This window comes from Crinia signifera, unplaced genomic scaffold, assembly GCF_055691185.1.
Source record: "Crinia signifera unplaced genomic scaffold, ASM5569118v1 HAP2_SCAFFOLD_79, whole genome shotgun sequence".
NCBI lineage: Eukaryota > Metazoa > Chordata > Amphibia > Anura > Myobatrachidae > Crinia > Crinia signifera.
In genome coordinates this window covers 498,557-524,163 of record NW_028142697.1, presented here as the reverse complement: position 1 = coordinate 524,163, position 25,607 = coordinate 498,557, and the positions used below count along the sequence as shown (strand labels likewise).

The 25,607-nt window shown below is 45.8% G+C and overlaps 1 protein-coding gene and 1 long non-coding RNA gene across 2 annotated transcripts in view; both read right to left on the bottom strand.

The window, feature by feature from the left end:
* The window catches only part of LOC146056311 (uncharacterized), a 488,478-nt gene that overhangs the window by 104,022 nt on the left and 358,849 nt on the right, over positions 1 to 25,607 (bottom strand). The window lies entirely within an intron of this gene.
* LOC146056320 (tyrosinase-like) overlaps positions 15,927 to 25,607 on the bottom strand; it is a 119,781-nt gene continuing 110,100 nt past the window's right edge. The window contains exon 5 of the mRNA XM_083168382.1: positions 15,927 to 16,494. Within this exon, the coding sequence (XP_083024508.1) occupies positions 16,277 to 16,494 (218 nt within the window). The 3' untranslated portion in view covers positions 15,927 to 16,276. The remainder of the gene's footprint in view (positions 16,495 to 25,607) is intronic.

Sequence of the window (25,607 nt, the reverse complement as noted above, 5' to 3'; positions counted from 1 at the left end):
GTTTATTAATGTGAATGTTTCCCCATTGTACTACTATATTTGTCTGACCCCTGCTCTTAACCCTTTGTCCACCTTTCTGGGGGGACGCAGCCATTCCGGGAGTGTGAGTTACACTCCATATGCGATACTATAGGTGGTACACCGTAACCCTGCAAACTGCTCAGCCGGGTGGTTTCCCTCCATCGATGGAACAGCAAAACAAAGTTGTTGTTTTGTAAGTGCCGGGACACAGAGCATAGCCCCCCCCCCATGTTTTGATTGGGCCACAGATAGTCAGCCATTGCATAGTTTGGCAATGGCAACGATGGCCATCCCTACGTTTGTGGTCACATATGACAAAACATACCAAATTATTCCCCCCAAAAATTACCCTATTGAACTTTGGTACTTGGACTTTGCATGTCGATTATATGGGGTCGACCTTATGGATCTCTGTGTAGACACTGTACTGATCTTCTACACCAAGGGGATGATTCAGTTTTCATCAGATGGTGCCAAAAGCCCGGTTCTAGGTGCTACACAACATGATCTTGCTTAGAGAGATCTCACATTGGCCCTTATTCTGGTTGGTGCGGTAATATCCGCGTGCGTTCGTGCCGCCGATGTTTTGTCTCTGCGCATGTGCGAGCGGGACGCACGGCCACATTCCGCATGAAATGTGTACACTACGAACAGGGGGTGGAGAGTGGTGTGAAGGGCTGTTTGGTCTCATATGTTTACACCCCGCGTTTCATGGGCGTTCCCATGCAAACGCTGGGCGTACGTATGGTAATGCGGCCGTGACGCACGTGTAGGGGGTGGACATATGACATTGCCGGATGTCAGCTGCCCGCCCAGATCCCTGCTTTTGCACGGAGAAATGCCCGTTTGGTCTGAGGTTGCGGGAGCTGCCTGACCACTCGGTCCTGCATTCGATGGTTTGCGACCATCGAATGATGGGGGAGGTTCCCTGAGATAGAGGAGGCGTATTCATGAGAAATACACGTGCGGTCCGTTCGGACAGCTTCTTACCACAGACGGAGTTGGCGATCCGTATGGAAGGCGGGGTTTAGGACGCACAGTGCTGGCCGCATATTCGGATCCGGCCGCACCGATCAGAATAAGGGCCATTGTCTTTCTTCTGCTTTCCTTAGTATTTAGCGCAGTCACTGCTGAATTGGTCGCCTGTACAATTAGGCGTTCCGTCCCTGCAGTAACGCAGCAGCGATATCATTTATTCATGCGCTTCCAGGTGTGAATGGAGAAGCTAAAAGATGGGGACAACTAAAAGTAATTCTCACCAGGAGGCTCAGCAGCCTCCCACAGGTATGCACCGCATGGATCAGAGACTAGCAAGTATTCATAAGACTGGAACATATGAATGAAAGGGGAACAAACATTACAGTTCCCCCTGGATGCTACGGTGGAACTGGGAAAATAAAACAATCTCTGCGGGGAGCCAGGGAGAGAAAGAGTTTCTGGGTCGCAGAAAAGTTTATTTGGATTTTAAAAGACTATTAAAAGATGAGAAAACTAAGAAACTGTCGTCTTTGCCTGTGGGGATAAAGAAAAGCAGAGAAACGCAGAAGTACCAGGGATACAGTGTTCCCTCTCTTCCCCGTTATACCTACTGCTGGTGGCCATCTTTTAAGTGATATAACCCCAGCAAGAGGAGTCACCAACAGCGGTGTAGCTAGGTGCCATGGTGCCCGGAGCAAGGGCATATTTCGCGCCCCCCCCGGGTAATGAATTGGGGGCGTGGCTAACATGTGTTGTCATGTTACATTTGAAAAGAAAAAACTTTAAAAAATCTAAATGGGTGAAAGGGTCCATTCTTTTTTTATTATGCAGAAATAGAATATAACAGTGAGGTGCAGTAACAAGAAATACAATAACAACAGTTGGGGCATTTTAGCGAGCTGACTATATCACTTAGAAAATGCCTGTAAAATCGCTGTGTGTGTGTAGGTGCCATAGCGATGTGCGGTCCCATGCATCGCTATCGCCCAGCGATTAATATCCAGCATGCTCGATATTAATCGGTTACGGACAGTGTTCTGTCCAGACAGATTGCCCAGCATACAGCACTGACTCATTGCTGTGTGCTGAGTGATCTAGCATCGCTCAGATAGCTCAGCAAATCTCTACCTGTGTAGGCCCCTTAACATTAAACGCACTTAATCTTTTAAATATTTTTTTCAAAAGAAATTACTTTTTTTAAATAACTAAACTCAGAGTCTCCAGTCCCTTAAAACAGTGGTCAACACATGGATATACATATTTATGTCAACTTAATCTTTCTTGCTTTGGCAGCCGCAAATGTATCGATTATTGAGTCAAAGTTTATTGTTTCAGCAGTCTCATGTTCAATTGAGAGGATGCTTAAGTTGGATAAGCGGTCTTGTGCAGTGGTTGTTCGGAGATAGTTCTTTATAATTTTTAACTTGCTAAAAGAACGCTCACATGTAGCTACTGTAACAGGTAAGGTGAGAAATATACGAATGGCAGTAGTGATATTGCTGAAAGAATCCTGGAGTTTGTGTTGATATATATTTTGAAGGAGCTGGAGTGGAGTTAGAGAGTGGAGATTTGGAAACACAACCTTTCCATAGCTCTGGAACGCTTCTAGTTCACTTAGCAGCTCTTCAGATTCAACGTCCTCTGTATACTTTTCACAAAACTGTTGTGCCTTCTGTTTTAGCTCTTCTTTTGTCAGTGAAGCAATTGTGGCTCCATGTAAAAAAGCAAATGTCTTGGACACAGACTGCATACCTGAAAATCTCCAATCCAACTGGCTTAAAATGGCATCCATGATTTGGAGAATTGACCTTCTTAGAGACTCCCTTTCAGTAGGCTCTGGATCATCCTGTTCTGATGAGGATTCATCAAAGTGTTTTTTTCTTTTGTGGAGTCTTTTCTTAGAAAATGTGGCTGGTAGACCAGTTTGGTCACATATCTTCTCTGCTTCAACCAGCCATCCATCAATGCTGGTTTCATCACGCATTGCCTGTATTGAAGCGGTCAGTCCATGCAAGTGTGATGAGCACTCATCCACCGAAATATCCTGTCTTTGAACCACCTTATTTATCCTATCTATAGTATTCAATATTTTGTTCCACACCACCATCAGAACAATAAATTTAATGGATTTAATTTGTTTGGAAAGACCTCTTGCCTCTGATGTTGCTTCTGGAGAAAATGAATTGCTGTTTCTGATTTCCTCACAAGCAGCAATGATGCCCGTAAACTCCTTACAAAGTGCATGTACAGCTTGGGCACGACTAGACCATCTTGTATTGCTCTGAGCCTTAACAGTGATGGATACATGCTCTTTAAGCAGACTCCATCTAGGAGGTGAGGAAGAAAAAAACACAAATAGCCTCTGCACTGTACAAAAAAAATCTGACATCATAGGTGAAACAGCTGCTGCATGTGTTCCAACCAGGTTTAATGTGTGAGCTGAGCAAGGAACAAAGGTAGCTAGGTTATTTATATTTCTGATTCTTGCTTGCACACCCCTGTAGGCTCCTGCCATGTTGCTGCCATTGTCGTATCCCTGACCACGACAATTCATGATGTCCAGCCCATCTTTTTCAATTTTTTTAAAAATTTCTCCTGCAAGGTCTTCCCCAGTCTTCGCAGTGGTGGCTATGAAATCTATAAAGCTTTCGATAATTTCACAGGTGCCATCTTCAGTACAGTGAACATAACGAATTATTTGAGACAGTTGGTCAGTGTGGGATATGTCCGGCGTACTGTCAAATAGCACTGCATAGTATTTTGCGGTTTTTATTTTCTTCAGATTTGTGTTCCTCACTTCACTTCCAAGTAAGTTGATGAACTCATTTTGTATCTCAGGAGACAAATAACTGACTTGGTTCTTCTGATGTTTCTCTAAGTGAAATTTTACAATTGGCACATGCTTGGATATCCGCTTCACATAACTAAGAAAGTTACCATCTTTTCTGTGGCCACGCAAAGCTAAATTATTCTCTGCCAAATACATGATGGCATCAAGGATGACTCTCAGAAACTCTCTCCATTTTTGTGCTTCGCTTGCAATAGATTTCTGCAAATCACAATCAATTCCAGATGCTTTTGTAATCCGGTACTCCAACTCCCTCCATTTACATATATTTATTTTGTGTGTTGGGGAACATTCATGTTCCTTTATGCCCCTGGAAACATGGCTCCAGTCTTTGTATCCTGTCATGGAATTGGCCATCGCTGAAACTGACTGCAGGCCAACCTTGCCAAACAAAAGGCACGGGAAACAAAATATAGCATTTGTTTTTCCATATACAAGCCATGCCCTTTCTGACATTTCACCGTTGGCTGACTGTTTGGTAAACCAAGTGCTGCAAAATCCTCTCCCGCTATGCTTACTCTCATTCATAGCCATTACACTTTTGTTCTGTTGTGGACCAATCTGGACCAAGATGTCACGCAACTTATTTGTAATCGGATTAGGCCATGTTGTTGGATCTTTTATATCAATAGATGGACTAATAGAAGCTAGAATGACTGTAAAGTCTACATTTTCAGAGATCTCTACACCATCAGTAGGAGCAGCCTGTATGGGGGATGTGGAAGCTTGATCAGTGACTGAGTGACCTCCCATGACCAAAGTGTGGTCAGAGATGGTAGCTGGCATGGTAGGTAGGCACACTTCACTTGCCACAATGTGCTCATCAGAGACAGATGTTTCATTGGCAGGCAAACTGGCTGTACTGGCCACAGCATGCTGTGAGGGGGCACCGCTGCTTGAAGCCTGGACCATCACATCCTCACTCACTATAGTATTTTCTATACCTTCACTATTCTGGTTGTCAGGAGGGTTAACTTTTCTAACCCATTCATTCATTGAGCCAGACATCACTTTGTCTTGCTCTTTTCGTATTTTTGTTTTTTTCCTGTAATAAGAACCTGATTTTTTCTTTCCGGACATCTTTAGAATATCTGACATGATAAAAATAATAGATTACATACTAGATTAAGGAAATAACCATTATTATTTAAATTACCTAAATATTACTATTTTTTAGGGTGTGTGAAAGTCTCAAAATGGGGTTTAACACAGCAAACAGAGACAGTGGAACTTGGCCTTACTTACAAGAAAATATCACAGGCTACATTGGCTTTTGAAATGTTTTGACAGACTATATCCTGATGAAAAGGCCGCTGGGCCATGAAAAGTTGATGAAGACTTGGTCTCATGTAATGTATCATTGCATAATTTTTCTTAAAACAGCAATTGTTTATTACTAAACGTGGCGTGCCATCTCTTTTTTGCCAAGTGCAAAATAAGTATTATCTATCTATCATCTATCTATCTATCTATCTATCTATCTATCTATCTATCTATCTATCTATCTATCTATCTATCTATCTATCTATCTATCTAGAAACACTTTATATCCGGTTTTCAAACAACCTTGAGAATAACTTGCACAGGTGCCCCCATGAACTAGCACAGTCGCAAAGCTGTGTACACTATCTATATATATATATATATATATATATATATATATATATATTTATATATATATATATATCAGGGACGGGGAACCTCTGGGCCTCCAGCTGTTGTTGAACTACACACCCCAGCATGCCCTGCAACAGTTTTAGCATGGCCCAATAGTAAAACTCTTGCAGGACATGCTGGGATGTGCAGTTCAACAACTGTATATATAAACAAGAGCCATGATGAACGTGGCAACACCTGTCAGTTTAAAATGTGTGTATATATATATATATATATATATATATATATATATATATAAAACTACAAAGCAAATGCGGCACTAGGAGTCTGTAAATAAATGTATTTTGCACAAAAAGTGGGTCACATAGTCCGACGTTTCGGGGTGTACAAACCCCTTCAAGGTGTGATAACAAATATACTTGGTGCTGTGCTTACCTAATATCCCACAAAGTGTGGAATAGAGAAACCACCACCTCCAATCGTGCAGTGACGGCTTCCGCTCCCTGGACAACGCCACGGCAGCACGATTGGAGGTGGTGGTTTCTCTATTCCACACTTTGGCCCTTATTCTGATTGACGCGGACTTTACCGCATACTTTCGGATCGCGTCTTTACGCCGTCTGCGCATGCGTGGAGAACGCAACGCGCATGTGCCAGGCCTTGACTCCGTACCAGTTCGGCCAAATCCCGTCCCAAACTGTTCCCCGCAATCAGTCGGGAAATATGGGCGTATTATGGGCGTCATGCGGAATGACACATGGGCGTAGTTTCAAAGTGGGCAAAACGGGGCGGAAACATGGGCGGACACGGGGGAGTACACTTATGTTGGGGGGCGTACATTCGGATACCACTCCGAATGCACGCGATCAAAAAGGGAAGAAATGTGCGGTGTCCACAAGTGTACTATTGCTTTGCGGACACCACTCGTTCATGCGGTAGGCGAACGTACGCCTAATGACTACAAGCATTAACACCTGAACCCAATAGAATCGACTCCTTTACTCATTACTCACTAATAGGACGCTTGTCAGTGCTTTAATTGAAACCATTGCACTTCAATTGCTGTAAGGGTTAATGTGTGCAATGCATGTGTTAGGCATGCTTGTAAGGATATATTGGCATCTAATTGATTCCAATTCCAAATAAGAAGTTTTTTATGAGGATAGGTAATTGAATAAGTGGGTCATGTGATGTATTGCAGAAGATACATAATAGTGGGTTGTTTGGCGTAAATACTCCGCTTACGGGCGGTAGCACCGCTTGGCTCCCGGTCGGATGCGGTATTTCCGAGCATACTCTGTAATACTCTGTAATACCGTGCAGAATCTGAGTGTTTCTCCCGCACACGCATGGTTTGTATGTCGTCCGTAAACACGCCCTGTTCTTAAAGAGTGAGTCCGTCCGAATGCGGAGGACACGTGGGCGTTTCTACGGACGATGGCCGCATGCGGCAAAACACCGTGGCGTGCGGACCGCTCCGTAAGAATGCGGGAATATCCGCACCGATCTGAATAAGGGCCTTTGTGGGATATTAGGTAAGCACAGCACCAAGTATATTTGTTATCACACTTTGAAGAAGGGGTTTGTACACCCCAAAACATCGGACTATGAGACCCACTTTTTTTGGTAAATACAATTATTTACACAGACTCCTAGTGCCGTATTTGCTTCGTAGTTATGCATTCCTTTTATAAAGGCACATGAGCAGTTGCTAAGTAGTGGAGTGACGGACCTTCTGATAAATAAATATATATATATATATATATATATATATATATATATATATATATATATATATATATATATAGTGGAGGAAGATGTGGCACTCTGTCTTTACAAATGAATACACTATCCAAGTGCAGTAATAATTACTAGATACTAGATAGTGTGATCATTTGAAAAGACTGAGAGTGCCACATCTTCCTCCACTATATACAATCGCTTGTGAAGGCACCTGGCACAGCATCAAGAATCATTTCATTTGGAGTGGTGGACACTTGCAAACTATATACATATGTATAGATATAGAGGAATCCCTGTGATATATAGTCAATAGCATCGGGTGCTTACCACAATAACCGGTGGATACAGATAGGGAGGCAGTGTCACTCCAGAGGTCTTTTCATATAACTTTTAATAGTACATTATTAGCCACAACGCATAAGTCTTATGCGTTGTGGCTAATAATGAACTATTAAAAGTTCCATGAAAAGACCTCTGGAGTGACACTGCCTCCCTATCTGTATCTATATATATATATATATGTTGTTACCCAGTTTATTTTTCACTGTCTACTATTGTAAAGAGCAACGGAATCTGCTGCACTATATAAGACGCTGACGGAATCTGCTGCGCTATATAAGACACTGACGGAATCTGCTGCGCTATATAAGACACTGACGGAATCTGCTGCTATATAAGACACTGACGGAATCTGCTGCGCTATATAAGATGCTGACGGAATCTGCTGCGCTATATAAGACGCTGACGGAATCTGCTGCTATACAAGACACTGACGGAATCTGCTGCGCTATATAAGACGCTGACGGAATCTGCTGCACTATATAAGACGCTGACGGAATCTGCTGCGCTATATAAGACACTGACGGAATCTGCTGCTATATAAGACACTGACGGAATCTGCTGCGCTATATAAGACACTGACGGAATCTGCTGCGCTATATAAGACACTGACGGAATCTGCTGCTATATAAGACACTGACGGAATCTGCTGCACTATATAAGACGCTGACGGAATCTGCTGCGCTATATAAGACACTGTAACGGAATCTGCTGCGCTATATAAGACGCTGTAACGGAATCTGCTGCACTATATAAGACGCTGACGGAATCTGCTGCGCTATATAAGACACTGACGGAATCTGCTGCGCTATATAAGACACTGACGGAATCTGCTGCGCTATGTATGACGCTGTAACGGAATCTGCTGCACTATATAAGACGCTGTAACAGAATCTGCTGCGCTATATAAGACACTGACGGAATCTGCTGCGCTATATAAGACCCTGTAACGGAATCTGCTGCGCTATATAAGACACTGACGGAATCTGCTGCGCTATATAAGACACTGTAACGGAACCTGCTGCGCTATATAAGACACTGTAACGGAATCTGCTGCGCTATATAAGACGCTGTAACGGAATCTGCTTCGCTATATAAGATGCTGTAACAGAATCTGCTGCGCTATATAAGACACTGTAACGGAATCTGCTGCACTATATAAGACACTGTAACGGAATCTGCTTCGCTATATAAGATGCTGTAATGGAATCTGCTGCGCTATATAAGACACTGACGGAATCTGCTGCGCTATATAAGATGCTGTAACGGAATCTGCTGCGCTATATAAGACGCTGTAACGGAATCTGCTGCCGCTATATAACACACTGTAACGGAATCTGCTGCTCTATATAAGACACTGTAACGGAACCTGCTGCTCTATATAACACACTGTAACGGAACCTGCTGCGCTATATAAGACACTGTAACGGAACCTGCCACACTCATTACCCGCTCCCATTCCCGACTGCAGGACTTTCTTCGGGCTGCACCCACTCTGTGGAATGCCCTCCCAAGCACAATAAGACTCTCCTCCAGTCTCCAAACCTATAAGCGTTCCCTGAAGACTCATCTCTTCAGGCAAGCTTATCAAATTCCAGAACCAGTCATAGAACCTTGCGTTCTGGTGGAATCGATGCAATAAAGAATACAGTATCTATCCTTATGTATCAATGCCTATTTCCCTATAGATTGTAAGCTTGCGAGCAGGGCCCTCCTACATTTTGACTGTCTGTAAATACCCTGTTTTGTTGTTTCACTGTCTGCTATTGTAAAGCGCAACGGAATATGCTGCGCTATATAAGAAACTGTTAATAAATAAATAAATAAATATAAGACACTGTAACGGAATCCGCTGCGCTATATAAGACACTGTAACGGAACCTGCTGCGCTATATAAGACACTGTAACGGAATCCGCTGCGCTATGCTGCGCTATATAAGACACTGTAACGGAATCTGCTGCGCTATATAAGACGCTGTAACGGAATCTGCTGCGCTATATAACACGCTGTAACGGAACCTGCTGCGCTATATAAGACACTGTAACGGAATCCGCTGCGCTATGCTGCGCTATATAAGACACTGTAACGGAATCTGCTGCGCTATATAAGACGCTGTAACGGAATCTGCTGCGCTATATAAGATGCTGACAGCTGTAAATAAATAAATATATATATATATACATATAAAGATATATACAGCACAGCAGGGCAGCAGCAGAAGACAGAGAGATTCACTCTGTCTCCCTTCTCCCTCTTCAAACCCCCCCCCCCCCCCCCGCCCCACGAAGCCACCAAAAACAAAGTTTATTGCTAACATTAACTAGCTGTAAAAAAAAAAAAAATTACATCCACCTTGAATAACTGACTGCTGGATAACTTAACAGGGCGGCAGTGGCACGGGCGGCAGCTAAACACTTTCTCCTCCTCCAGGCTACAGCCAGCGCTTGGGATGGCTGATGACGCTGCTGTAGCCAGGGAGGAGGGAGTGAGTCACAGACAGGTGACAGTCTGGGCGGAGTCTGCACACTGCTGCCCGGAAGCCGCCCGGACCGAGCAGCAGCAGCAGCAGAGAGGACGGAGTGTGGACTGTCTGTGACTGTCAGCAGGGACCCGGTGAGGCAGGCGCCGGGCAGGGGCCAGGGCAGCCGCCGGCGCTGCGCACGCTGCCCGGCCGTTAGCAGCACAGAGCCAAACAGAAACAGTACGATGATGATATGCTTGTGCTGTGCACGGGAGACACTTGGTCATTTGCGGAGGGGGGGGGGCGGGCCGTCGGCGCCAACCAACCAATCTGCGCCCGGAGCATGAGCTCCGGTGGCTCCGCCCTCCCTACGCCTCTGGTCACCAATCCCCTTCTATACAATAACTGTAAAGACCTCTCATTCATATAATGCTATGTGTAATGCCCTATGTACCGGGACTTAAAATATCTCTTTGCAAACCAACTGATACAGTATTAAACAGGCTAGGGATGGACATTGGAAGTCCACCATCAAATGAGAAAGCCTATATCGAATGGTCAAACCACTAACATAAAAAAAAAAAGATCGTTAGGAACCATCGAAAACCGATGTCTATCCTTAACATGGGGAAAATGGCAAGGCAAACAATTTTCCTGGCACTTCCTGCATATGCAGTAGATTAGGGATGGCGAACCTTTGACCCTCCTGCTGTTGTCGAACTACATATCCTATCATGCCCTGCTACAGTTTTTCTTTTTGGCAATGCTAATCCTGTTGCAGTGCATGCTGGGATATGTAGTTCAACAACAGCTGGAGGGCCAAAGGTTCCCCATCCCTGCAGTAGACTCTAGGACAGCGCTAGGCTCCCCTAGTGACCCTAGGGTCAGAGTCTACATACAGTGCTGATGGCTAGAGAGGGGGGAGAGCCCAGACAGAGATTGCACACAGGCTAGGGATGGACATTGGAAGCCCACCATCAAATGAGAAAGCCGCTCTCGAATGGTCAAACCACTAACATAAAAAAAAAGATCGTTATGAACCATCGAAAACCGATGTCAATCCTTAACACGGGCCTTCTCCTGTCTAGACGCTCCCCTTAGACCAGGGCTGGGCAACACCGGCCCTCCAGATGTTAGTGAACTACACATCCCAGCATGGCCACATAGCAAAACTAATGCAAAGCATCCTGGGATGTGTAGTTCACTAACATCTGGAGGGCCGGTGTTGCCCAGCCCTGCCTTAGACTGAGGTTGGATGATGAAGTGGGATACCTCATGTGTCGTCCTTAGATGGTCTGTTCCCGGACCACAGATATCTCTTGAATGCTTTATTTGTCTGAGGGAATCGGAATGATATAAACTCAGCTATTTCTATAATAATAAACAAAGGAGACCTACCTGCAGCTTACCTACATGGCCTGCTACAAATAACGGCATCTGTTCGCAATGGTGCAGGGTTTGTGGTGCACATGGACCCCCTAGGTACAGTCAGGCCCGCATACAGCACACCCTACAACCATACTATATACTGCTCTGTCGGACCATCGCTGGTTTCAGAAATCACTGTGGCAGCCGTGGCCATTATATTGATGATTTGCGCATGTGTTACATGTTAGAGCTGTCCCCGAGTGCCATGTTCCCAGAAACCTGTTTGATCGAAACCAATGCAAGTTGGCTTGATTTGGTCCAAATTAAGTTCACTGCCATTAAGACCCCCATCCCGAAGGGGTGGGATCGGAGGCGGAGCTAAACAACTGAGCCTTGAGTGGGGGTATGGCCACCCCTCCACAGTGCAATGCTGATTCTGACAGCATAATATACAGTATACAGTGTCAGTGTGGTGTGTAGATTAAATTCAAGAACACCTAGCACAGCAGCCCGTGTACCTCCAATGACTGGTTCAATCAGCCAGTGATAGACAGTGTGAGGAGAAAAGATTAGTGGAGGATGGAGTAGGGCCGCTTAAGTCAAACGTGTCAATTTGGAGAAAATCTGTCCCAATAGAAATTAGTTAAAATTAAAAAAAGCATGGATAAAATACCATATATACAGAGTCCGGATACTTTTAAAGATCAAGTTCACTAAGGGCGGGATGTACTAACGGGAAAATGCGGTAAAACCCCTGTTTTACCACATTTTTCTATGTATTAAAACCCCGCCGCCACGTCACCGCATTTTAGGGTATTGCCACCTTTGGGTGGCGATACCCTATAGAAGCCTATGGGCTTCTTTTCGCCGCCCGACGCCTCCGCCGAAAAACCCGCCGACCCCCCTCTCCCCCTCCCTCTGGCTTACCTGGTCCAGGTCCTCCTGGACCTGGAAGGTAACACCTTCCTCCCCCTATTGACGCAGCCGGACGTCCTTCCGGCTGCAGGGGGGAGGAGGAGGTGCCGGGGACAGCCTGCTTAGCTTTCCCCCGCTTGAGGGATGCAGGAGGGGGCAGGGAGGTGACGGAGACCCCCGCACACCACATTCCAGGTATCGCTGGGGGCCTCCGTCACCGCATCGCGATGCCAGCAGCATATGTTAGTACATATGCGCTGGCATCGCGGCGGACAGCCGGCGAAGGGCGGCAATGTATATTAATACATCCCGTCCTATGTATCATACGGGGTGGGATAAACACAGTTCATACCTCCACTCCCCTAGTCCAGATCACTCTCTCCGCCCCTTGTGTGTAGTGGTAATTGAGTTTCCAGCACAAGCCGCCTGTCTTAGCTGCAGCCGTGATAGCTGCTCGCTGTCTGACTGGAAGCCGGTACCACGGCACACATGGGGTGGAGAGAGTGATCTGGACTACGGGAGTGGAGGTACGAACTGTGTTTTTCCCACCCCGTATGATACGTAGTGAACTTGATCTTTAAAAGTATCCAGACTGTGTATATGTTTTTTTTTTTATCCATACATTGGTGCTTTTTATTTTTTATTTTAAAGAAATTGGATTCATTAAAATAACAAAAATATTTTAAACTCATTTATATTGGGATAGGTTTTCTCTAAATTGACACGTTTGACTTAAGCACGCCTGATCTATCCTCCACTAATCTCCTCACACAGCATAATATACAGTATCCCTCTGTATAGAAAACAGGGGCCAGATTCTCTAAGCTTCAAAAGTGATAAAATGGAGAGTGATAAACCACCAACCAATCAGCTCCTGCCTGACATTTTGCAAACACAGTCTGTGACAGGCAGGTGGGAGCCGATTGGCTGGTGGCAGTGGCGTAAGTTCGCCCCAGTTGCCCGGAGGCAAGATAAATATTGGTGCCCCCCCATATAGCTCAATCAGTAAGGTGTCTGTCTCCAGTAAGACAAGTCATGGGTTCTAATACAGGAATACAGGTTTTGACACTTGCAAAAATGATGTTATGAGGGGGAGTCAGCCACAGAAGTAAAATGGATGGCTTTCAATGAACTGATTCAAACTGGCAGGAGAGGAGAGGTGTGCCCCCTTGGGAGCAGGAGCCCGGCGGCAGATGACTCCATTGCCTCCCAGAGTTACGCCTCTGGCTGGTGGTTTATCACTGTCCATTTTATCATTTTTTGAAGCTTACTGCATCTGGTCCCAGTTCCGTTATGTGGGAATAGTCGGCAATTGGAAAATCCAGCACAATTCTCTGATATCATTTATTTTGAAACACGAGTGAACATCAAATAACTGATAATTATGCTCTATGTCGAGCGCAGGAAGTGCGCTACAGGCGTTTGTATGCGACTGCTGAAATGACCAGTTGCTATATTAATGATCCACGTACTGTATTACACAATGCATATATTGCAGCCCAGATGTCTAGGCTGCAGCTGAAAGTCCTAATAGTCCTATAGACCAGGGGTTTACCAAACCCAGTCCTGAAGGAACTCCAACAGTCCAGGTTTTAAGATATCCATGCTTGGCTACAGGTGACTATTAGTACCTCAGTCATTTTCTTTTAACCATCTGTGCTTAGCCATGGATATACTTAAAAAACCTAGATTGTTGGGGTGCCTTGAGAGCCACATTTGGGAACCTCTGGTATAGACAATAGTGCATTGCAATTTATGTGGTTTTAAGTCAATTATACGAAACCTTTAGCAGTAGAGGTAAAAAGGTTGAGCCTCCAATATCCTAAAATCTGATATCAAAAATATTTGGAAGGTGCCTAAGACGGACACATTTGCCTTCTGATAGGGTCACATTAAGGTCGACATGGTTGACACAAGTTTTCATGGTTCATGCGTCACAGACCGATATTCGGTGACATCACCGGGATTCCCGCTGAACATGCAGTCACTGGCGATATCGTCAGATCTGACTGCATGTCCTGACAATAGGTGTTACCGTTAGCGATGGTGATCTAGTGGGTACACACTGAACGATATGCAAAATATTATTAAAAATATCACTATTATGCAAATAGTTATCGCAAATCGTATAGTGTGTAGCATCACACCTATTGGTAGGAGAATAGGAGATTGTGATTACATTAGGAACCCAAACCTTAGCATCAGTCAAAATGCATGAGAGGCAGCGGTGCCGACAGTAGATGGGTGTGTGTGGGGGGAGGCACGACTCCCAGCACCTCCCTCACTTCTGTGCCGAACCTCTTCCCCTGATCTCAGCATCTGTTGAGCTGTGATTTGTGGAGCTCAGCACATGATGATTGGAGGAGCTTGTCACAGGCTTTTCTGACCCCTGGAACACTGTGGATCGCAAAACATGGCCAGTCGAGAATGCACCTTGCCTCCTCTTTAGCTTTTTTTTTTAGATCTCTCTCTCTCTCTAGCTATATCTATCTATGTAGCTTCTTTAATAGGTTTCTTTTCTATTTTCTGTGTCCAGCAGCTGTAGTCTCCCCCCCCCCCCACCCCTATCAATCCATCTGTGCCCTCCTCTCTTTCCAAAATCCGTCTGCTTTCCCATTTTTCATGCCCCGCTTCTCCTCTCTGTCCGGCATCTTGCTGCCACCGTGCTCTCTGCCCAGAATCAGGTTGGTTTCCCATTTCTCTGCCCAGAATCTCGCTTCTTAATCCTTTGGGCGGGATGTTCTAACATCTACAGCACTGTTTTTCCCCCTTCGCCGGACACCGCATTCTAACATATGCGATCATTAATGCAAGGGACAGCTCTTGCGCTAAGAGTTGTCCCTTGCGATGCGGCGCTGGACTTATGGGTCTGAGACACTGGAGTCCATCTGCACATGTGCAGAGTGCGGCGCCGGCTGCAGGGCATGCTGGGAGGGATCCATAGGCTTCTGCAGGGAATCGCCAGCTTTTGCTAGCGATTCCCTCCACAGCGCTGCCACTGCAGATGGGGACAGAGCATACAGAAATGCGGTAAAAACCCAGATAACAGGGTCTTTACCGCATTTCTGCTTTAGAGAATCTCCCCCTTTATCTGCACGGCATTTGGAAGTCCCACTCTCTCTGCCCAGTACCTTACCATTTCCCTACTATCTTTTCCCTTGTTCCCCTCAGAATTCACTGTTCTGGTTACCTTTCCCCTTTCTTATTACTCTTCTGCTTTCCTCACACACCTTAGAGCAATGCCATGGTGAATAAGGGCCACCACTGTGGGGTGTAATATAAATCAGCGACAATATTTGCAGTGTAATGTAAATAAGATTGTGCTACTGTATGGTGTAATGAAATTGGTGGTACTATTGCCCCTTCTTTATGAGATCACACCCTTTATAGCACCGAGCCCAAATGCAGCACATTTGAAAAATAAACAGTAATGACTACACCTGGGTACCATCTGAGTGATCTAGAAAACTTTTCACTATCAAGGACCGGATTGGCCAGAGCTACATTACACCCTGATAGCATGGTACCTCAACCACAAGGTCCCCCCCCCCCCCCCCCCCCCCCCCGCAGAACATATTGAATAGGACACACCTTTCAACAACTGCCTTACAGTTTAAAAAAAGAGAAGACTGGGTTTAATGTTTGGACACATTGTAGACAATTACCGACAATCCACACGGCTCAGTATAAGCTACTGGATATTTTACAATCAATAGCAATATATATATATGCATTACACACTTAAGGCATATTTAACCCATCGTCACTGAAAGACGAAAACACTGTACCCGACCTGGAATAAAAAAGGACCAATATTGATTCTCAAAAATATTGGAAGGATAAAACCCAGTAAAAAAAAAAAAAATAGATCCTGCTTTTTTGGAGTATGACACCGCCTGTGGGGGGATTTGTTTTACACACATTGTGTATCACAATATAATTAAAGTCCCATTTAAAAAAGCAGCGTACTAATATCTTTCTCGCATCATAGATTGGATTGATAGGTGCTGTGATAATCTTCGGCTTCCATGAGAAGAGGCCTGGTCTCTTCAGCCGGTGGCCGTCTTCTCCTCCGACACACCAAGCGCGCCAGCAAGGCTATCACTGCCGTAAGTAAGCCTCCTACTACCGCGGCTCCCAGAAGCCACTGCCAAATCTGTTGTGCCTGCTCCAGATACGGCGTCAGGAAGTCTTGGATGGAACCTGAGTGGTTAAAAGAGAAAACCGTCAAAATGTTTACAGTATAAGATTCTACATTTAGACATTTTAGTAGAGTGTACAACGTTTACTCTAAATATATACTGTAAGTCCATTGCTCAGTTACAGTTTAAACTTCTATGTCACTATCCGACTTTATTTTGCATCCGGACCATCGGCTCAGAGGGAAAGCTATGCATAGTACCCATTTTTCTATAATGTAGGTGTAGTACCTACTAATAACCTGATGGGGCTGCTAGTCCTATTCTCTTCTGTAGAAAAAGAGTTGCTATAAAAATGTGAGGCTCGATTGAAAAGTAATGCCTCCTTGTACGTACGACGGGTGTGGCAGAACCTCCTTGAACTGCAGGTGCTGACGAGGTGAAAGCTGCCCTTTGGACCTGGTGTCGACAACCACCAACTTTTTTGTTTCTGATTGGTTTGCCCGACTTGTCAAGTGTCGGACAGGGTCAAAATCCCGACAGGGTCAAAATCCCGACATTTAGAATGTACAGGTGAAACCGTGTACATGACTTTCAGTCGATAGGTGCGAGGACGACATGGGTTTTTTCACTGTTTTTTGAACCGACATGCGCCGGCATGCGGTATTCATGCCCTACCATCCACTAGGAAGTGGTGGGAGAATAAAATTGTGTGGCGAGCGTAGCGAGGGGCTGCGGTTCACTTGCAACTGTGTCCATGTCGACGGTGTCGACATTCGGGTAAAAAAAAAAAAACTGAAAAAACCCATGTCGACCTCACACCTGTCGACTGAAAGTCATGTAGACTGTTTCACCTGTACATTCTATATATGTCAGGATTTTGACCCTGTCGGGATTTTAAATGTCGGGATTTTAAATGTCGGGATTTTGACCCATTCAGGATTTCATACCGAATCCCTCTCAGCCATCAATGGAAAAAAACAATGGCCATCATTTGCCATTGACGTTTGGCAAATATCATAATCTAACCCTGTTCCTAGGAATTGCTGTCTGGCTGCCAGAGATCCCAGTAACTATACAAATTGCCCAGTAAAGCTGTGTACACACGGGGGCGTTAGGGGCTGATATCGCTGGGAATATGGTCGCACGTGACCATATTACCAGTGATGGGAGTGTGCCCCAACGATAAATCGCCGGGTGCACGCTCCCGTTTTCAGCCCCATTCTAATCGCTGCTGCGACCAGCTGATTACCTCTGCGGCACCGCCAGCAGAGGTTCCCTTTCATCAGCGACCATCTCTGGTCGCTGATGAAAAGGAGAAACTGAGCAATATATTACTCAGCCATATATTGCTAGCAATATATCTCCCCCGTGTGTACGGGGCTTTAGAGGATATAGATATATAGATATAGATATTACATATTACAACAAGGGGTGTAAAATAGGGCAGTTTCTCCAAGATCAGCTAATACAGCTTGGCAAATCATTTTGGTGTGTCCAATGGTAAATGTATTACTCCGTAAATATCACCATCACTGGAAAAATATATATATTTTTCCTTTTTTTCCAGCGATGGAAGACTATTTTGGTTAATTAAGTAATACAGCCAAAGGGGAGGGGGATCTTCAATCATAGATTCCGACAGTCTGAATGTCCCGACAGCCGGTGTCCCGGGCGGTTTTCGTCTGATCAGACGATAACGGAATCCAATGTTCCGAGTGTCGGAAAGTCCATGGATCGGTGAAAATGGCCGCCGATTGTTGAAAAACACCTGTGACTGATAATCGGCAGCCGTTGCAGACAAAACCGATCATTGTAACAAAAAAAAAACTAAAGTTGGGATCTGACAGTCTCAATGCAGTTGTTACCGACAACATCGAATAGGCGACTGATGCGATTTCCCCGATTAGGAAATATCGGCACAAATTGAATACCCCCCCAAAGTGGTAATGGGGGAAATTTACTAAGATGGGAGTTATACTTCACGTGAGATGTTGCTATGAGCAACCAATCAGATCCCATCTATTATCTTCTATACCGTGCTAAACATATAGATTCTAATTGGTTGCCCAGAGCAACATCCCCTGTGAAAAATAGAAATCCCATCTTAGCAAATTTCAAGTGTACAAAAGAGAAAGTGAAGAGCGAAACCGTACCAACCAAACTGTCATTTTTATATCACAGCCCCTAACATGGCAGGAGCGGATTGTCTGCTACTTTATCGCTCTCCAATTCAATCCATCACATCAGATACAAAGATATATGGTGCAATTTAGAAAATTAAGCCCCCCCCCCCCTCTCCCCACCTTATAAAACCCCAGCTACCACATGCCTATCTCATGTTCCTAGGTGGTATACGCAACACCATGAGATTACCGCAACTTCACTATTTAACAAAACACATACAAGAGGCTCCAGGTTCTGGCTATACATTGTACATTGTATAGATCAGTATCCCTGTATTAATTACTGATGCAGCCTCTAAGTCTTGATGTATCGATCGCAGCCTGAATTCTAACACAGCGCCTCGTTTGTTGGGAAAACACAGCGGACTCGTCTCCTATTGACCATCCTATCTTGGAAGATTTGTGGCCCAAGACAATTGGCTGATCCTCCAATCCCTGTAGGGACGCTGCAATTCCCTGCCATGTTTAAAGAGTCTCGTTTATCTTGCGAGCGTATCAGTAACAGCTGATCTATACGTTGCATTGATCGTATTCTGGGACAAGTGTGTTTATAGAATCCATAAGCGCTTAACAGATCTGACATTTAAATACATGCAATAGTGTAAAAGAAACCAAAAGATCCCTGAAAATTATATTGTACGGTAGCTTAAAATGTAACAATTTCTCCAGAGACCTCTGCAGTGATAACGCCATATGATATACAGTATGGATGCTAGGGATGGCCATCGACTATTGATGTTCCCAAAACATCGATGGTCGGGACCTAGTGTTCGATGTTTTCGGCATCGATAGGCGAGGGTCGAATAGTTTGATGCCATCGATGGATGGCATCCGATGGCGATTTTTTTCTTCCCCCCTGCTGGCCAGCTGCCCGGCTATACTACCCTCTCCGAGTCCAAGTCGGAGCAGGAGCCGGGTGCGTGCGCGGCGAACGCATACGCAGAAGACACATTATCCAGCGTGTCAGGTATAGTACTATCACGCATGCGCGCACCTCCCAGCGGCCGCCCCATTCTTCCTCTGCGCATGCGCAAGTAGACGATGGTGGGAACCATCGATGGCTGCCGATAGAATGGTTTATAGCCATAGATGGTTCCAGGATAAACTGCCATCGATGGGAAACATCGATGGAAGATGCGTCAATGTTCAGTGTACTGCAGGGAGAGAGGACCTTTGGCCCTCCGGCTGTTGAACTACACATCCCAGCATGCCCTGCAAAAGTTTTGCTATTTGGCCATGCTAAAACTGTTGCAGGGCATGCTGGGATGCATAGTTCAACAGCAGGAGGGCTAAAGGTTCCCCATCCCTGGTATACTGCCTCACTCCTCCCCAACCCACACATCAATGCCTACTTTCCAGTAGCTGGCGTCTTAGAAGTTGAACAGTCGCTGCCGTTGCCTGCATTCAGAACAACAAGGATGAATGTTAGAGACACCCTTAACTCTGATTCAGACGAGTCCCCTGGATCCTGGCACCCTAGGCAGCGGCCTAATGTTAAGGTCAGCCCCGGATAGGACAAACATTAGAGGGCGTGTGTAATGCTGGGTACACACCAAAACGATTTTGGCACAATCCCATCAATCTGGATCCAATTCAGACTGATTGGATGCAGATTTGGTCAAAATCGTTCGGTTGGATCTGAATTGGATCCGAATCCGATCCTACCTGCTGCAGGTAGCAGTAGCGCACGCAGGGGGGGTTTCTGAGTACCCAGAAACCCCCCCAGGAGTCTAAGGGCCCTTAGCTGAAAGCTGAGGGTCTCCTCTTTCCAGGGGCATAAGAATTGTAAAAATCGGCCCTTGGGAACCGGAGATATCTGACTTCAAAGCAGTGGTCCCCATCCAAGCCGTGATCGCCCTCCCTTGCGGGCTCGCTGCGCTCGCCATGCAGCTGGCACGCTAATTTATTCTCCCTCTATGGGTGCGATTTTATCGCGTGCTATTTTGCACACCCCCACTATCCACGTCACCCGAAGTGTGGCGGACCTTTTCATACTGCCAATATCCACGTCGGCGTGGAGTTAATTCTATAAAGTCTGGCGAGGGGACGCAGATACTTCACATGTATTCCACGTCCCCATGCGGGGCTCGGTGGCTCGCTTCGGTCGCCACACTTTATAAAATCAACTCCAGGCCAACGTGGATAGTGGGGGTATGAAAAGGTCCGGAGGACGGGTAACAGTGTGCGCTCGCCACGCTTCGGGGTGACGTGGATAGTGGGGGTGTGTAAAATAGCACGCAATAAAATCACATGGGTGCTTTTAAAATGAAGTACCATCTCATCGCATCGCATGGCTGCTTATACAATGAAAAATCGCATCGCACCGCACTGCAAATGGCATGCGATGCGCAGGCAGGGGTGCACTAAAAATTAACTAAGGAAAATATTCCTACGGTGCCGTACGTATGCAAATTGGGTGCCCTGCAAATACACAAGTACCTTAACCTCAATAACATTAATTTCCAATCTATTCTGAATACCTGACAGCTCACAATGTTGTTTTTAGGCCAATAGGTTGCACCGAGGTAGTTGGATGACTATGCTAAATGACACAAGTATGCGGCACAAACAAGTGGCCCATCTCGGAATGGCACTGCAGTGGCAGACAGGATGGCAGTTTTAGAAACCTAGGCCCCATAGAGCACATAATGCCAAAAAAAAAAAAGGAAGTGTAAAATGGAATTGTCCTTGGGCCCTCCCGCCCACCATTATGTTGCGGAAATAGGACATACACACTAACAAACCAATCATTTCAGTGCCAGGGTCTGCCACATGACTGTGGTTGAAATGATTGGTTTGTTTGGGCCCCCACAAAGAGAGCATTTAATTTCTCCCTGTACAAACTGGCTCTACAGATCGTGTCACTGCGTCATAGTAGGAGCTGGCAGTCAGGACCCTTCCTTCAGATGACAGACCCCACCCCCCTCTCCCACCATCATCAGCACCAGATCTCCTTCCTCCCCAAATCCTTCCAGCAGTAATAGCAATGGCAGCCTGGCAGGGAAACTCAATCTATCTGGCCACACAGATTCTGCGGAGCTCTCCCCCATGGCCAGATTCTCTAAGCTTCAAAAGGGATAAAATGCAGAGTGATAAACAGCCAGCCAATCAGCTCCTGTCTGACATGTCACAGTGCAGGCTGGGTTTGAAAAATGTCAGGTAGGAGCTGATTGGCTGGCTAATTATCACTCTGCAATTTATCACTTTTGAAGCTTAGAGAATCTGGCCCCCAGAGATAGGTCATAACGTTGACATCGTCCCCATTCATACTCACCGTGCTCTGCTGGCCAGTGCTGCGGCTCCCAGCTACTGCCTCTCCCTTTCCTGCGGCTGCTGCTGTGGCTGCCTGCCCCATTCTCCACCCGCTCTTCCCTAGACGTTGTCGTTATGATGTCACTTGCACGGCGACATTGGAAGGGAGACCCCCCCCCAAAAAAAAAAAATTTCCAACCATGCAGTCAGGTGTGAGATTAGGTCACAGCGTCTGTAGTTTGTTTGGGCCCCCACAAAAAAAGCTGAAAATTACTCTCCCCGCACAACATGGCTCTAGAGATAAGATACTTACCCAGCTCAGGGGGGCAGGGGCCACAGCAGTGGCTACTTGTTTGGGGGCATGGCCAGAGTGATCACTCCATTTTAACCACGACCCCCCCGACAGGAAATGCTGTTTTTCAGGCATTGCACTGCGGGGGCGGGGCTAAAATGGCACTATTCGCATCATTTGACCCACGGACCCCCTTGTGTACATCTGCATAGAATATTAATTCGCCCCTGCTGGAGTGACACTGCAGTTGTTTTGAATACTAGGCCCCAAAGAGCACATGATAGAAGAGGGAAAAAAAAAAGGGGGGGGGGGGGTACAAGATGGAAATGTCCTTGGATGCTCCCACCCACCCTCATGTACTATAGTAAACAGGACATACACAAATAATTTCAGCGACAGGATCGGCCACACACAGAAAGGGCCCGACATAAAAAGCAGCAATTAATCTCTCAAGTACAACAGTGGCGTCAAACTCATGGCCCTCCAGCTGTTGAGGAACTACATATCCCAGCATGCTCTGCCACAGATTTTATATAATGGATTGCTAAAACGGTTGCAGGGCATGCTGGGACATGTAGTTCCACAACAGCTGGAGGGCCATGAGTTTGGGCCCCCACTAATAAGATTTGTCGTTTCCTTAACAACATAACTGCGCACAAAAAAAAAAAGGTGGGTGGATGGGGCACAGCTCATAGGGGCGGGGTCATGGCTCATGGAGGCAGTCACGGGGTCTAGGCCTCGCGCTATGCCCCCTTTCTCCATCACCCTCATAGTAACTGTATTATCACTACTTCTGTGCTGCGTTTGCCAATGGTAAAACTGCTGCACAGATCCCAATGTTGTATCAGTATATAGAGGTGAGTGGATGAGTGTTATGTTATGGTTAGTGGGTATTACTGGATATATCTCAGTATCTTCTAACACTGGAGAAAGAATTGGAAATGACCTTTTACCCACAAAATATATCAAAATTACCAACATGCAAAATAACATTGTGTATATGTCAATAGGACATAAAACTTTCCTCCATTATAAGAAACTAATTTTTATTAAAATTGCTCCATATCCCCTTCATCCACCCGCCAATTACTCTCCAAACCGCTGAATAGTAAATCCATAGGTTTGGAGGTAAATCCGCAGACAAAAGGTGATTATTTGTACATTTCCCCGTTCCCCTTTGAGGCCTTTAATTCAGGACAGTTAGGATGTGCGCTGTTCTGCCCCCCTTATCCCTAAACACAATTTGGAGACTTTTACTACATTTTTGCTGAATGGCGGCCATCTTGTCCCATGACATCACTATGACATCACAAAGGCTCTGTGTCAGAGGACTTTCTGGCAGCATCAGGTGAAGAAGCGGATATTTTCTCTCCTGCTCCTACTGTATTACTCTGAATTTTAGCAGTTACCTGCGAAATTATGGGCTGTCTTTGCAGCAAAATGTGCATCCCTGCACCCAGCAGGAAGGTAAGTGCCTGGTTATATTTATGGGTTGTACATTGCACATACAGAGGATACAGAGGCCGCAATAGGGAGGAGCTTATCCAATATTGGGCGTTTCTGGGCAGATTTTGGGGTGATTTGTCCAGTTCTGTAGCCTAAATAGGTTTCTTTGAACATCCATGTAACAAAAAGGGTAACACTGCTCTTCACCTCTAAGGGGGGGAGGGGGGGGGGGATTCAAGCGGGGTGCAGTGCTTATGGGTATCACAGTAACATGGGCACAGACTCATTCACAAACAGATGTATTCCAGTCCGAGGTCCTCCCCAGCCCAGGGCCTGAGGTGTATTACTTGTATCTGCCCTGTACCCTCCCCTGCACAATTCCCAGGCAGCAGTGTCACATAATGTGGGCATGTTGTGTAGTTACACTCACGTTTCATCATTAGCCTCTCAGGCTCTCACATTATCAGTACTGAAGCGTCCATCTCCCCACCTTGCTGGGCTTTGTAGTTCTGCAAGCGCTTCTGCTGCTGTCATACATGTAGGTTCCCCTGGAGACCCCCTCTCCCATATTTGGCTATGTGCAGTGTGCTCCTTCTCCTGCCAGTAGCTGCCTCCTGCCCGTTCTCCTCCTGCCTGACACTAACTGCCACTAACTGCCCATGTGCCCTGGTGACCAGGGTTGTCAGATCATCCCTGTAATAAGCGCACATATGAATTACATAGGTCCCAGGTGTCATTATGTCCAATGGACAGTCATGTTTAGCCCCAGAACCTGTGTTACAAAAATATTAACTGCAGATTTGATGTAATGACTGTTGGTATGAACTCTGACCCCGGGACCTGTGTAATTCATATGTGCACTTATTAAAGTGATGATCTGGCACCCCTGCTGGTGACCCTCATACCAGGGGAAACGCAGCATGTGAGAGGGGGGTTTCTCCCAACATGACCCATTCCAGGAGGGACACAATGCTCTGTTCCTGGAATTCCCTCTGATATTATGATTGTTGTCACCTGGGTTGAACTAGTTGTTTGTTAAGAAAGGTGATTGTAATCCTAAAATATAAGTAGGATGGCCAACAACCATCGATGATTCATTGTGATTGATGGCTTATGGCTGATTTAGAATAACACATTATTGCCATCGATGGGGGAGAATCAGATGGTTTGCCTTCATCGATGGTGCAACATAACACCTGTGGTGCCCTGCCCCTGGAACTGATTGGTCCATGAGCCAGTCTGTCGCATAAAGGGGATGACCATCGGTTGGTGAAACCACAATTACATACTGTAGATAGCTACCATCAATGACTACATGCAATATCGCCATCGATGGCAACCACACCGATGGTCATCCCTAATTAAGAGAGAAGTCCAAGAACAGAGCATTTTGTGCATTCTGAAGTGGGTCAGGGGAGATAAAGAGATCACACATACACACACTCACTGTTACTGCAGCGCAGGTGAAGATGGTCAGGTCCAGACAGTCTGCATTATTAGGCTCCGCCCATTCTCGGCATAATGCCAGAAGTAACAGGTCCCCTCACCACAGACCCGCTACTCATGACGTTATGCTGTGAGGGGCGGGGCTTTGATTACCGACCCAAGCACACGTTTAACAGAAAATCAGGGGGTGGGTGGTGTTCTAGTTATTGGGTACCCCCTTTGTGCACTAGTGCCTACCCCCGGGTACCTAGGGACATGGTCACTTCCCCTCTCCAGCGAATATAACACTAAAGCTGCCCATACACGGTCTGTTTAACGGATCCGTTTGGGACTTACAATAGCACGCATCGCATGCCTTTTTGCATGCCATGCGATGCGTAGCTAGTACAAAAAGTATGTGCAGCACATACTTTTTGTACATACATAGTACAGAACAGAGCCGGTCCACAACGGACCGTGTATGGGCAGCTTCACAATGGTTACATATTACAGACATTATACTGTATAAAACTTATTGAATATACAGTAAGAAAGCTGAGCGGACCTTCTCCCAGT